We start from the raw sequence: 14,322 nt of genomic DNA, 5'->3' as shown, positions 1-14,322 counted from the left end.
TATTCTTCTAGAATTGTACTATTTTTCTTGATTTATTCCTATGGTATTTATTTCTTTATTTCTTTATTTTTTTATCACGTTCCTATACAGACTTAAAGTGAGTCTGCAGTGAGTTTACAGTGAGCTTATGGTACATTATGGTAGTTTTATTCCCTATGGTATCTCTGTAAGATTCCTATAGTATGTTTTGTAATATTACTATAGGGACTCCTAGTGTCGCTGTGGTACTTTATAGTGAGTTTACTGTACTTTAAAATACATGCATTTCTGTAATGTTCCTATAGACTTACAGAGAGTCTGAGGTATTAAACAGCGAGTTCATACTGATCTTATTGTACTTGATGGTGTTTACATTTGCGATTGTATCTCTATGATATTCCTATAGGAACTTCTAGTGAGTAATGACCTGTTGGTATTTTATGAGATCAGAGCCATATTCATGAGAAACAACAACAACAGCAGCAGCAACAACAACAACAACAACAACAACAACAGCAACAGGTCTGAGGTCAGCACAAACAAGACACAAACGGAAAACTTCCTACCTTCAGAGCCATGGCTGTAGCACACACACATACACACACCACACACACACGCACACACACACATACACACACACGCGCGCGCGCACACACACCAGGCAGATGATTCAGCAGATTAATTTATTTTTTCAGTTTGTTTCTTCTGAAAGTTTCATCCCTGTCTCTGCAGGCAGGATCAGTGTTAGTTTGAGGAAATATCCTCTTTTCCTGCGCACTTCCAGAATCCCACAGCACTCCCTTCAGTGTCAAGCTGCACAGGATTAAACACATACAACTTCTGGTTGCGTCTTTCAAAATAAAAGCCTTATTGACGAGCATGTGCTGCAACATTTTCTTGCAATAGCCTACAAAGTATCAACATGAGAATACATGATATATTCACACGTGAAAACCCACATGCGAATTCAAAGCACATGTGCTTTATGGGCACATGTTGTTACTATTATTTCATGGAGAACAACTTTTTGCTTTTATTTTGAAAGCAGATTCGTTTATTTCCGGTATTACTTTGGCTTATTCAGTGTTACTTGACGCAGCTGAGGACAGAACCCGGAAAAGCAGAGAAGCGTTAAAGGGGCGTTTTCTGAAAACTCTCTGGTTACACACAGCGCTGCACTGTAAAATAAATACTGTTAAAAACACTACAAAACCAGTCTGTCCAGTCACCAGCCCCTCAATACACTGGATCATTATTATTATTCATATAATTATTATAATTAATATTATTATTCATATAATTATTATAATAAAAATGATTATTATTGTTATCATTATTATTGTTGCTATCATAATAGTAGTAGTATTCTGCTTTGTTTCAACATATTGACTCTCGATTGCATAAAATTCCAGAAACAATTGAACCAGTAGAACACTGTGTTGGGGGGGGGGGGGGGGGGGGGGTCGTCTATGGGGGGGGGGGGGGGGCGATAGCGTGAAGTTGGAAATTGACCATCTAAAAAGAAAATGTTAGCAGCAGTCTGAGAAACAAAAGAAGCTTCACCTGATCATTCTGATACCGGATCAATGCCGGCTCAGCAGTCATCAAATAGAGAGCGCTAAAAGACTCTGAAGGGTTTTCTAGTGAAGAAGAGCTAACGTCAGCTACAGTCTGCTCTGCTGGAAAGTGAACTTTTAGCATTAGCATCTGCTGAACCTGTTTCCATCCTGGGTCAGATCCTGTTGCACTGACAGGAAGCAGCACAGATCAGACTGAAGCTGGAAGATCTGATCTGGATGAAGTCAGATTTTTTTTACAGTGTGTTTAGTTTAGTCTGTTTCCTGCTGGGTTTTCAGTGTCAAATGTTAAAGACAGCAGGAAAACGACATCCTGCATCTGGAATATTCAGGACTGTTTAAAAATGTGTATATATTATGACATCATTCATTTATAATTAATTCAGTATTATTATTATTTATTATTCTGATAACAATTATTATTATTAGCCATTAGCTTTTTCTAATTATTTTATTAATTTGTTTTATTATATTAATCATGTGGTTTACACTGAGGAAATCGTCCTGATATCTGTCTACCTGTCTGTCTATTATTTATTTTATTTTGTCTTTTTATTTATTTATTTATTTATTTACTCCTTTATTTTGTGTCTTATTTTTTATTATCTTATTTTTATTATTGAAAATATGAGTATTGTTTGTGGAGGTTTGCAGCAGTGAACTCTTTATAATCAATATATAATAAAATAAATATTTAATAAAGCCTTTGAATCCTTGAATCCTGAATCCTTTACTGCCACCTGCTGTTCACCTGCAGAACTGCAGCTGCTCTGGACTGAACACAACATAAAATACATACAAAATACAATTAAATAAAATTAAATAAAATAGCCAACAGCCAGTCTGGTCAATAATAACAATTATTTATTCCAACATTTGGACAGAAAAAAATCAATTACCTGATGGAGATCTTGTTGGTTGAATCAGTTCATAATGTATTCAATTTAATTTAATTTAATTTAGTTTACAGTATTAGTATTTTTTCAAATATTTTAATAACAGAAAAAACTATTTCCCTCCCACATTATCTAACCATGACAGACGGTTAAACAGTATCTGTGTTTCACTCTTAGCGTTTGTTTTAACCCACTTGGCGGCCCAGGCGGGTGGGGTTTTCCCCCAGATAGTGACTGACAGCTCTTATATATTTCAGCTGGTTTCTGGACTCTGGATCTGCAGGTTTCTGACAACATGTTTAAATTGCTGTGTCAATGTGACCCCAAACATAAAAGATGTCTGTTAATTTTTATCATAATAGGAGTGTTAAAAAAACTTGATATGACCGGCTGTAAAACAATAAACTGATTCAACCAATTCAACCAGCAGATAGAAGCTCAGAGGAAAACCGGTCCAAAGGTTCAGGAGTTTCTGACCCGCGATCCTGCACTTTAACATGGTAACAATTTACACTTGACACGTCCTGATATGAACAACAAGCACTACCTAACATGAATAGTGTGTTATTCATGTGATTTGGTAAAACTTAATCTTAATGTTTAATTCATGTTAGTAAATGCATTAGTTAACATTAGTTAATGAACACTTAAAGTAAAGTGTCATCTTTAACACTCACTCAATTAGGAACAAAGGATGAATGAGAAAATTCAACTTCTACCATTACAGTGTGAACTGAAACAAACTGAAACAGATGCAGATCGGAGAGTTAAAGAGAAAAAGATGACTGGATTTTTAACTGAAACACACAGCTGTGGTAATCTTAAAATACTTAATGAGCTAAATTGTTAATTGCTAATTTGTTTTGAAGCAAGAATCAATAGATTGCAGATTATATCCTACTAAATATGTAATTATGCACTGTAATTATGCACTCTTAAATATCTAGTTAGATAAATTATCCACCACAGATTGTGGCTCATATCAATTTAGATAAGAGATAAAAAGTGAGTCGCTGTCACAACTGTCTGCCTCTTATCTTCCTCTTATCTTCCTCTGCAGGTTCAGCAGATAATTGTCTTTATGAAGGTCAGATTTGGGTTCAGAGGTGTTTGCAGGTTTGACTGTTTCCCCTCTGGTTTAGTTCCTTACAAATTAAAAGCACAGAAACAGGCTGCGTAGATTAAAGGGTGCTTTGTACGTCTGCGTTGAAGTGTCGCCGTAGCTTCGCCACAGCAAAGTCCCTTTAAGGAAAGTCTGTTCACTCGGCTCCATCTTGGTAACAAGAACAGACTCCTGTCTGTTTGAATGGGGAGTCGTCTCTATCTATAGGTCTGACAGACAAACAGTCATTTACATTTCATATTTACGAATTACCGCTGAATTGTTAACAACATGCAGTGTTAAAACTTGTTCCAAAGGACACTGTTGTCACAGAAAAACTTTTTTTTCCTCTTCCTGATGCTGAACGCAGCTCCATCCACTGCTTCACCAGACAGTCAGATTAGATATTCAAGACAAATCTGGTTTAGGCTCCCATGATGCATCTGTCACTGTATCAGCTGTCAGCGGTGATGTCATCATGCAGGCCACAGTATGGAGCTGACGGTTATATATCTGAGAATATCATTTCCACCAACTTGTGTGAGTTGTTGTAAATAAAGTTCTGTGGCCGCGTAAACCTGGAAGTCTGATTGGTGGATTTTCTTTATGATTTGCACCCAAAGGCGTGTCCACTGGCCACTTTCGCCGACGACACGTTTTACGTTGTCGGAGCCGCCATCTTTAGCATTTCAGATTTTCCCATTCAAAGCTGATAGAGTGTACTGTCTCTATATGTAATACTGTCTCTGGTCGTCGGTCTTTGCAGTGTCTCTGAAGCTTACTGCTCCTTATTTATCCTTAAGAGTCAGAATACAGAGACTCTTCTACAGCTTGCCACCTTTTTTCTCCTATCTACAATTATAGAGAAACGTTTTATTTTCTTCGTTCCATCATCATAAGTTTCCTCCGACTGGATTTCGGTGTTCCACTTGTTCAGACTGAAAGGTTTAAAAAAACACAATTCTCCAGTCTGCTCTACCGGAGCAACAGATCACAGAATCACTGATTTTGGGGTTTTATCCTGGAGGAAGAGACACGACCCAAGACTCTACCAGAGTTCAACAACTCTTTAACAGTCAACAGGACTTTTATTGTGAAAAGCAGACTGCAGTGCAGGATGACAAAGTCCAGTTACATCATTCAGAAAGATAATCTAGAGGGGAAGTTGAGAGTAATCACGTAGACCGAGGCTTCATAACAGGGGCTGCTGGGTGTTTTCTGTCAGTTGGACCATACGGCTGCTGCAGGACTGTTGCACTCTGGGAAAATCAAGTCTAGTCCGAAGATGCAGTCGATATTCGGCAAGAATGGATCTGAAACCCCCGAACCAGTGAAAGCAGAGGTGAAAGGTCGGTTTGACTACTTTATATAAACTATAAGAGTATTAATATCTGCAGCGGAGCAAAAAACATACAGGAACTGACAGGAATATATAAAAAACAAATTTTTATTACCTTGTATTTTACTGTTAATTTCATTTTGTCTCTCTTGTTTTATTTGCTTATATTTCAATATCTTGTATTTGCTTTTGTCTGTTTTATTTTATTTTAATCTATGTAAAGCACTTAGCAACATTTGTTTTGAAAGGTGCTATATAAATAACGTTTTTTTGTTAATATTATTCTGTAGTTCCTATAATATTTCTATAGGGACTTATAGTGTGTGAGTTTAGAGTTTATCAGACTTTTTGGCATTTTTTTAAATCTCCTATATGGTATCACTATAATATTCCTATAGCATGTTATGCATAGTTTATAATGTTGCTGTTATATTTATATATTATATATGTTTTTGTGCATTACATTTGTGCATTTTTTCAAATTTGGTCTCTTTTTGGATCAAATCTCGGCTACACTAGAATCCAGTTGAATCTACTTTATTAAAATAGAACTGAATAAGTAAAGTTTCCAGTTTTGTCCCATGTGTTTGATAGATTTTCTGTTAGAAGCAGGTCAGGTTCTTCTTTTGCTGTATGTGAATGCGTGTGTGTGTGTGTGTGTGTGTGTGTGTGTGTGTGTGCAGGGACCGTCCCAGCCTGGCTGCAGGGCACTCTGCTGAGGAACGGACCCGGTTTGTTCTCGGTGGGCGAGTCGCAGTACGACCACTGGTTCGACGGCATGTCGCTCATCCACAGCTTCACCTTCAGCGACGGTGAGGGAGTCGACACACCGAACACACACACACACACACACACACACACACACACACACACACACACAGACACACACACACACACACACACACACACACTTTTTGATCCAGACAGACTCCACTGAACTCAACTGTACAATCAGCTTCAGTTCCCAGATTAATTTATTCTTCAGACCAATGTGTTTCGGCACGTGGCTTCGTCACGGTTAAAAACTCAAAAACTCCATTCATATGTAAAGAACACAATGAAATCAACCAATCAGATAAAACACAATTCATTCAGCAGTCAGCAGAGTATCTACACATACACCATATAACCACTGATAAGCAGACGATAGATAAGAATGCTCAGTGTTTCAAATAGGCCACACCCACAAAGTGTGGTACAAACCCTATCCCATTTCTATGAACAAAACAAATCGACATTTTCTGTGGTTGATTTTTCTGTCTTCTAATAACTGATGTGAAATGTATTTGGTGTTAATTGCACATTACCTTTTAACGGCTGTCAAACAACTTATGATCATTATAATTTAATTATCTGCAAGTCACAAAATGCTAACAAGCTAGCAAACTTCTGTTCAAGAGAGGAGTCATGTTGGCATCGTGAGACTTCAAGAAAAAAACATTTTAATGATCCTGCTTGTTTCTGATTGGTCCAGACGGGGGGGGCGGCATGTTTACTGTTCCTTGTTGTGCTGTTTCAGGCGAAGTGTTTTACAGAAGTAAGTTCCTGAAGAGCGACACCTACAAGAGAAACATCAACGCCAACAGGATCATCGTGTCTGAGTTTGGGACCATGGTCTACCCAGATCCCTGCAAGAACATCTTCTCCAGGTAGGCAGTCCATCCAGGACGGATACAGATCTGTTTCTGAGTCCTGCAGTCCATCCAGGACGGATACAGATCTGTTTCTGAGTCCTGAGGGGTTTTCCAGAAAGCAGGATTGGCAAGTTATCCAGATTTGTTAACTTAGAATTCACAGAAATCCAGGATTTTCTGTTCCAAAAACTGAGATCAAAGTAAATCTAGATCAGTTACTATGGCAACTTATGTTCTCAAGCTAACCTGCTCTGTGGCAGGTTTACTTGAGGCTTACTTGAGTTAAACCCGACTGAGCCTGCAGCATTTAAGGATCACACAAGTCAGTTTGTTCAACTTTTCTGGAAAATGGCTTTAAACCTGTCTTGAAGATCCCGTTGACGTGGAAGCTCAAATTATTTGCAGGGCTTTACTTTGAAAGAGACTGCGATATATTTTATCACACCCACCTGTAGCATATCATCGCGAGTGTTATCGTTTTTCAGAAGAGTCAATTTATCTAGCCTTCTTCTGACCTCTGTACACATGTTATGCATTGCCCTTCGTTTATTCACTACTGGAAGCTTTCTGTATAACATTGTAGATAGAGATAAGAGATAAATATTAATTATGAATGTGATAAACCTACCCTTTATGTTGGCACGTGTGTCCTGGGCGTAGTCGTTGGCTCTGATGAGCTCCTTCATGCCATCAGTTATCTACCACTGTTCAAAGATAGGGCCAGCTCCTACGAGTTTGAATTATGTTCTTATACTTTTTTTAAAATTTGTTGCCAAGTGCATTTCATGCCGCCTGGATTAGGCTACACCTAAATTAAATATAAAAAAAAAATTAAGAGTGTACAATTCAGGCAATAGCCTATGTTGCATCCTTCCTATTAATTAAACATTAGTTTACAGAGGTATGTTAAATGTTGAATGACTAAAACAAGCATTAAACTTGATAGTTAACTCACGCATTAACTCTATCTACAATTTTTTGCCATGCCAAGTCTCACAAGTGTTGCTGATGTGTATTTATTTTATTTTTTTGCTGAAATTCACTACAAGCTGTCATTAATATTTCTTGTTCAGCTGGAGTGAAATATGACACTCTGCTCTGCTTGTCGCCTCTGAATCCATGATTAATCCTATTTTCAGTCCTCGATTGAGGATGGCTTTATAAATTCACCGTGAACGCGCAGAGTTCAGTCTCAACCTATCCAGAGTTGATCAAGCCCGATCACTGAAATCTGAATTAGTTGTTCTGGAACCGAAAATTCCCGCTATGCCGTGTCTAGCTCACTCAAGTTAGAATTCAGGATTTAGTTTAGGATTTCTTAAACCGTCTTTCTGGAATACCCCTCTGCAGTCCATCCAGGACGGATATAGATCTGTTTCTGTCCAAGTGCGACCACTTTACTTTGCATCATTTGCATCGTTAAAGTCGTCACTTGTGGGAGTTTCATTGGATGTTTTGGGTCAAACATCTGAGCAAATTCTAATTTTGTTGAACACTGTTTGTTTATGGAAATGTATTTTGTATTTTATCATTTCATTTTTCCTAAATATAATCCATAAGCATATGTTTGGAAAACAGAATCTTGAAGTTGTGCTTTACTCTAGTAAGCTAGCTAGCTAAGTGGCTATAGCTATTTGGATGTGATGGGACAGTTGGGTGGGACACACACAAGCCAACATGACCTGTTTAGCCTACAACAGCTAACGTTAGCAGCTAAAATATTTTGGGCTACCTAACGTTACACACCAGGAAGAACAGAACCCTCTCCCTGTTTTGTGCCGTGAAGCAATCCAGCAGATTTCCCTCCAAATCCGATGAAAATGTGGAAAATGATACACAGAGCCAGATTTAAACTGTGTGGATGGGTGTGATTTTTGTTATTTGTAAAGAAATAAAACTATGTTGTGTGGATTCCACTTCCTGAACTGGTCAGAGTGAGTGTGTTCATCCAGACGGCCTCCAGTCCGTCTGACAGTAGAAACAACTAAAAACCAAAAAACTCTTCCCTTCTCTCTCCTCAGAGCGTTCACCCACCTCTGCAACGCCATCCCCGACTTCACCGACAACAACCTGATCAACATCATCCGCTACGGTCAGGACTACTACGCCTCCTCAGAGGTCAACTACATGAACCAGATCGACCCCGTTACCCTGGAAACCGTCGGCAGGGTGAGTCAGCATCTGATGCCTGACATCACATTCAGAGTCCCAGCAGGACAACAAGACACACTGTACAGCAGCTAGGTTCAGCCAAGCAATCTGATTGGTCAAAGGCATGTTGAACCATGCTAATAGTTCCCATAATGCACCAGTAGCCTGCTTTTAGTGAAATCATCTCACTGCACTGGAAGATAATTTTACCAGTTTCAACAAATGTGATTTTCTTTCTGAGGAGAATGTAACTTGTTTCAGGACATTTTCTTGGTAAAAGTGAAATTGTCTTGGAGAAAGTTTCTTGTTTCCAGATTTTCTTCATTGTTTTATGATGATTTCTTGAAAGAAGTCATATTGGCATGAATCAAGTGAAATTTATTGAAACCAGCAGATTATCTGCCGGTGCAGTGAGAGAATTTGACAAAAAAATATAATGAAATAAGCTGATAGGTTGGAAACAAGACAAGATGGCAAATGTGAACTGACCTGAAGTGAATTCCAGATAAACTACAGGAACCACATCGCTCTGAACCTGGCGACGGCTCACCCTCACTATGACGACGAGGGAAACACCTACAACATGGGCACCGCCATCATGGGCTTCGGACGACCCAAATACGTCATCTTCAAAGTCCCGGCTGACGCCTCAGGTACTCAATGGGGCTTTGTCTGCAGAGTTCAAATAATTACATAATACTACTACTACGACTACTACTACTGGTACTACTACTACTACTACTACTACTGCTGCTAATACTAATAGCATCACTACCACTACTACTACTATTACTGCCATCACTACTTCTTCTACTGTATTACTTTTACTTCTGCTACTATCGCTATTATAACCAATACTGCTGTTTTTCTTCTTCTACTACTACTACTAATCCTGCTGCTGTTATTAGTATTATTACTACTCCTAACACTGCTGCTAATACTATAGACCCTTTTCACACTTCCGGGTTGTATGCAACGGAAGCCGTCATAGTAGGGAAAATTGGCAGCAGTAGCGGCGTTTATGAATGAGAATAATACCTCAAGTATGTCTTAATTGTCATCGTTCTACTACTACTACCAATACTGAATTGTCTGTTTCAGATAAGGAGCGGAAGAAGCCTGCTTTGCGGAAGGTGCAGCAGATCTGTTCGATTCCGTTTCGTTCCACTCTGTTCCCCGGCTACTTCCACAGCTTTGGCATGACGGAGAACTACATCGTGTTCGTGGAACAGCCGTTCAAACTGGACATCCTCAGACTGGCCACCGCCTACTTCAGAGGGGTCAACTGGGGAAGCTGCCTCAAATACGACAAGGACGACATCGTAAGCCTCGACACTTCGACTCAATTCTGATCTCTGGCCTCCTTTCCACCTGCCATTAATATGCATCTGTTATCCGGATTACATTTATACCACCAGTGTTGTAGTTGAGTCACCAAACCTCGAGTCCAAGTCGAGTCCCAAATCCTCAATGTTTGAAAAAAGTCTGAGTCATCAGTATTCAAATCTGAGTTATGAAGATTCAAGTCGAAGTCAAGTCTGAGTCATCAATATTCAAGTCTGAGTCATCAATATTCAAGTCCAATTCCAAGTTCAAGTCATCAATATTCAAGTCGAGTCAAGAGTCAAAATTAGGACTTGAGTCAGACTCGAGTACTACAACACTGGCTGAAGGTGATAATACCACCATTGCTGCAACAAGTTGCTTATGGTAATGACACAATGACACTTTTTGAGGCAATGTAGACAGGCAATATGACTGTACCCGTCTCTCTACCTGTCTGTCTCCCTCTACCTGTCTGTCCATCCCAGACGTTGTTCCACGTGGTCAACAGAAAGACGGGGAAGGTGGTCTCCACCCGTTTCTACGGCGACGCCCTTGTCGTGTTCCACCACATCAATGCCTACGAGGCCGAAGGTCACGTGGTGTTCGACCTGATCAGCTACAAGGACAGCAACCTGTACGACATGTTCTACATCAAGAACATGAGACAGGACACCAGCCAGTTAATCGAGTCCAACAAGATCTTCTCTCCTCCGGTCTGCCAGAGGTTCGTCCTCCCGCTCAACGTCAACAAGGTACAGGACCGGTTAGACCAAAATACAGGATGGATAATGTCTTTTTACTAAGGAAAACTCCCCAAAAACCCTTCAACTCTTAACAGCTCGTGCTGATGTTCTCTGCATTCCTCGGCCCATTTAGTAGTTTGGTGTATTTTTCTTCTTCATGGATAGCTGTGACATCACAGAACAGACGATGTGATGTCACAGCCACAGTCGAGTTTGATATGAGAAAATGTTTCAGGATGTAAAACATCAGTGGTAAACGTCAGGTTTTGGCGTCAGTCCCTCAGAATCAAAGAGCGAGGGCTTCTTTCTAGAGCCGCCATTTTGCACCAAGAGACGTTCAACAATCATACAGGGAGAAATCCATCGTAGAAGAGGAGAGAGACCAGTTTCTCCACCACAGGAGCAGGAGAGGTTGGGTTTCAGTAAGGGGAGACTCAGTTTTTCTCTCGCTCAACTATCACTCTCTCTACTGTATACATAAGACCCACAGCTGTTGCAGCAAGTTTAGAAGGGTATCTATGGGTTGTTGAAAGACATTCTGGGAAACTTAGTAAATCACTAACTGAAGTAGATGTAGACAAGGCAGGTTGAGGGAAAGTGGGTTCACTAAAAAAGTAAATTACAACACATCACTAAGTAACTCCTGGAATGTACTGGACATCACAGACTGATGGGATCTAACAAAGGAAGAGGATCTCTGGGGATTTGTTGTCAAAATCAAGAAAAACAAGAATCTCGCAGGTTATCACATTAACAGTGAAACCTGAGTGCTGCTGTGTTTTCCAGGGCTCTCCCAGAGGAAGCAACCTGGTGACACTGACGGACACGACAGCCCAGGCGGTGATGCAGGAGGACGGCTCAGTCTACTGCCAGCCAGACACTCTGTTTGAAGGTCAGACCATAAACACTGACGGCGGCTACATCACCTCAGGAACAGGACTATCTGTTTTATTAAAAGGTTTGGACTAAATAAAGTTTCTTCTTCGTCTTCAGGCCTGGAGTTGCCAGGAATTAACTACAACTTCAACGGTAAAAAGTACCGCTACTTCTACGGCTCCAGGGTGGAATGGTCTCCTCATCCCAACAAGGTAAAACACCAACGTCTTCCTGAACCCCTACTAGCTCCAGACCCTGACCTAAAAAGTACCTTCATCTTACATTTGTCTTATCTTTCTGATATTACTCCTATTTCCCCGTCCTACAGATCGCCAAGATTGACATCGTAACCAGGAAACATATTGAATGGCGGCAAGAGAACTGCTACCCGTCTGAGCCAGTGTTCGTGGCCTCGCCAGGAGCCGTGGAGGAAGATGATGGTGAGAGCCAGGAGTTTGCTTCCTCTACCAAAGCACAGGAACTGTTGTAGCTATCGCTGGTACTGTTTAGTGTGACAGCCTATGAAGAAACCTGGTTTGGATGTTAAATTGTCCTGGAAGGCGGATCCCTCTCCGTCAGGTCCTTCCCAAGGTTTCCTCCATTTTTTTCTCTAATGAAGCTTTCATGGCAGTTTTTGCTTTCTTACTGCAGGTCAAAAGTTGGGGGGAGGGTCATTCTCATTCATTAAGTAAACATGTCTTCCTCCATGAATGATTCTGCCAATGGAGTACAATGGAGCAATGAGACACACCATTCCCTTAAGTTTTGTGAATATCCGATCAGCGGTGTCCGAGATATTGATTAGTGATGTAGAGACGAGTAAACAAACACTGTAGCGCCGCCCTTAGGTCAATCAGTGTAATTTTGAAAATGCCAGAACAGAGCAATGACGCACATCATGCCCCAAAGTTTTGTCAAAATCCATTTGTTGTTGGGGATATTAAATGGACTCTTTTGGGAATTGGACGCTTTGTCCAATTGGGTTAGGGTCCATTTTGGCATCTTATTCCGTTTTCTGCTCGGAAACAAGATGAGGCAAGATATCACTTCCGGGTCACTACTTGCCCAATTTCAGTGTTTTCCTCTCCATAAAACTTTAAACCAATAGCGTTCTCTTCAGTTATGTTAGGACCCGCCTCCTGTCAATCACAACTCAGTCAAGCCAACAGACAAACCAAAGGAAGACTCTTCCTCCAGCTATAGTCTGTAAAATGACAACTAAGATGAAGGAAAAATATAAAATATTCCCTAATGTGATAAAAGCTGGAAAACCATCTACAGTAATGTAAAACTGGAAGGGAATGCAGGAAATGAGCAGAAACTCCAGTCACAATGGAACTGTCCTTTAAGATCCAGGGAGGAAGGGATTATTTTCCCATGGCTCTGACTGTGACCGACTGTGTTTTTCTCCCTCCAGGAGTGATTTTGTCCTCCGTCATTTCCCCGGATCCCAACATCTCTCCCTTCATGCTCGTCCTCAACGCCAAGACCTTTGAGGAGATCGCCCGGGCCTCGATCGACGCCAGCATTCACATGGACCTTCATGGACACTTCATCCCCGCCTCGGTGTAATGGCCGACGCGCTGCTGGGCCTGCATTTTGTTTTTTCCACAAAGTAACTTGTCCAAATGTCCAGGCTCAACAAGTTAAAGCAACTAATATGTAAGATGTACTCTTTAATAATGTCTAATGCCAGCCATAGGAACTACAACATTGGCAAACATGTCTCCTCTCGACAAGTCTCAGCCAAAGCCAGCTCCGCCCAACCTCTCTCACTGTAGCTCCCATCTGTGAGCTGCGGTGGCCTAAAAATGACAGAAAGTATGAAAACTGGCATTTTCACAACAGACACCAATTAACCAAATAGCATCCCTTACAAAAAACCCACATGTGAATTCAAAGCACATGTGATTTTTGGACACATGTTGGTTTTCATGGGTGAACAGGTGAAATTTCATGTGACTTTTAATGTGAAACAAATATTAGCAGATCTAACGGTTGTTGTGGAAAAAAGTTGTTGTGGAAAAAACACTTCATCTAGAAATTGAAAGGTAACACTTTACAATAAGGGTACATTAATTAAGGGTTAGTTAATGCTTAATAAGCATTAACTAACCCTTAATTAACAGTTAACTAATGTGTCTGGTAATCATTTACTAATGGTGTTCATGTTAACTAAAGTATTAATTTATACATTATTTAATAGTCATCTTTGTAAACTATTCAATAATGTATAAATTAATACCTTAGTTAACATGAACACCATTAGTAAATTACACATTAGTTAACTGTTAATTAAGGGTTAGTTAATGCTTATTAAGCATTAATTAACCCTTATTAAGCATTAACTAACCCTTAACTTAGTGTACCCTTATTGTAAAGTGTTACCAATTGAAATTTTTACATCTGCAGTAAAAACTGTCATGTGACATCAGAATACAACGTGAGAAAAACTGTTCACATGTGAAAACCAACATGTGTCCAGAATGCACGTGCTTTGAATTCACATGTGGGTTTTCATGTGACTTTTGTGTGAGGGATTACAGTTTAGAAATGTCAAGTGAAGAGGTAACATATCACATATTGCAAACTGTTATAAATGTTTAGAATGTCCCACAGAGTTACAGAACTATTATATATGAAGTAAAGATGGAACCAATAGTTAGCAATGCTATGCTATCGGCTAACCCAGAGGTGTA

At 40.0% G+C, this 14,322-nt stretch overlaps 1 protein-coding gene across 1 annotated transcript; it reads left to right on the top strand.

The window, feature by feature from the left end:
* Nucleotides 1-4,839: 4,839 nt before the first annotated feature.
* bco1l (beta-carotene oxygenase 1, like) lies at nucleotides 4,840-13,195 on the top strand. The gene is made up of 11 exons (XM_078291129.1): nucleotides 4,840-4,903; nucleotides 5,577-5,705; nucleotides 6,413-6,542; nucleotides 8,549-8,696; nucleotides 9,184-9,331; nucleotides 9,780-10,000; nucleotides 10,490-10,756; nucleotides 11,534-11,639; nucleotides 11,741-11,835; nucleotides 11,952-12,063; nucleotides 13,041-13,195. The coding sequence occupies exons 1-11, from the start codon at nucleotides 4,840-4,842 to the stop codon at nucleotides 13,193-13,195; spliced, it is 1,575 nt and encodes a 524-aa protein (XP_078147255.1).
* Nucleotides 13,196-14,322: the final 1,127 nt, after the last annotated feature.

This window comes from Centroberyx gerrardi, chromosome 21, assembly GCF_048128805.1.
Source record: "Centroberyx gerrardi isolate f3 chromosome 21, fCenGer3.hap1.cur.20231027, whole genome shotgun sequence".
Lineage (NCBI taxonomy): Eukaryota > Metazoa > Chordata > Actinopteri > Beryciformes > Berycidae > Centroberyx > Centroberyx gerrardi.
Note: the sequence above shows the minus strand (reverse complement) of the source record. Positions and strands in the feature narration are given on the sequence as shown.

Excerpts from the sequence above, each read along its gene's own strand:
- bco1l (XM_078291129.1), top strand. The coding sequence starts at position 4,840 with ATGCAGTCGATATTCGGCAAGAATGGATCTGAAACCCCCGAACCAGTG. Across the intron at positions 6,543-8,548 it reads TGCAAGAACATCTTCTCCAG|AGCGTTCACCCACCTCTGCA; the intron begins GTAGGCAGTCCA and ends CTCTCTCCTCAG. Across the intron at positions 8,697-9,183 it reads CCCTGGAAACCGTCGGCAGG|ATAAACTACAGGAACCACAT; the intron begins GTGAGTCAGCAT and ends AGTGAATTCCAG.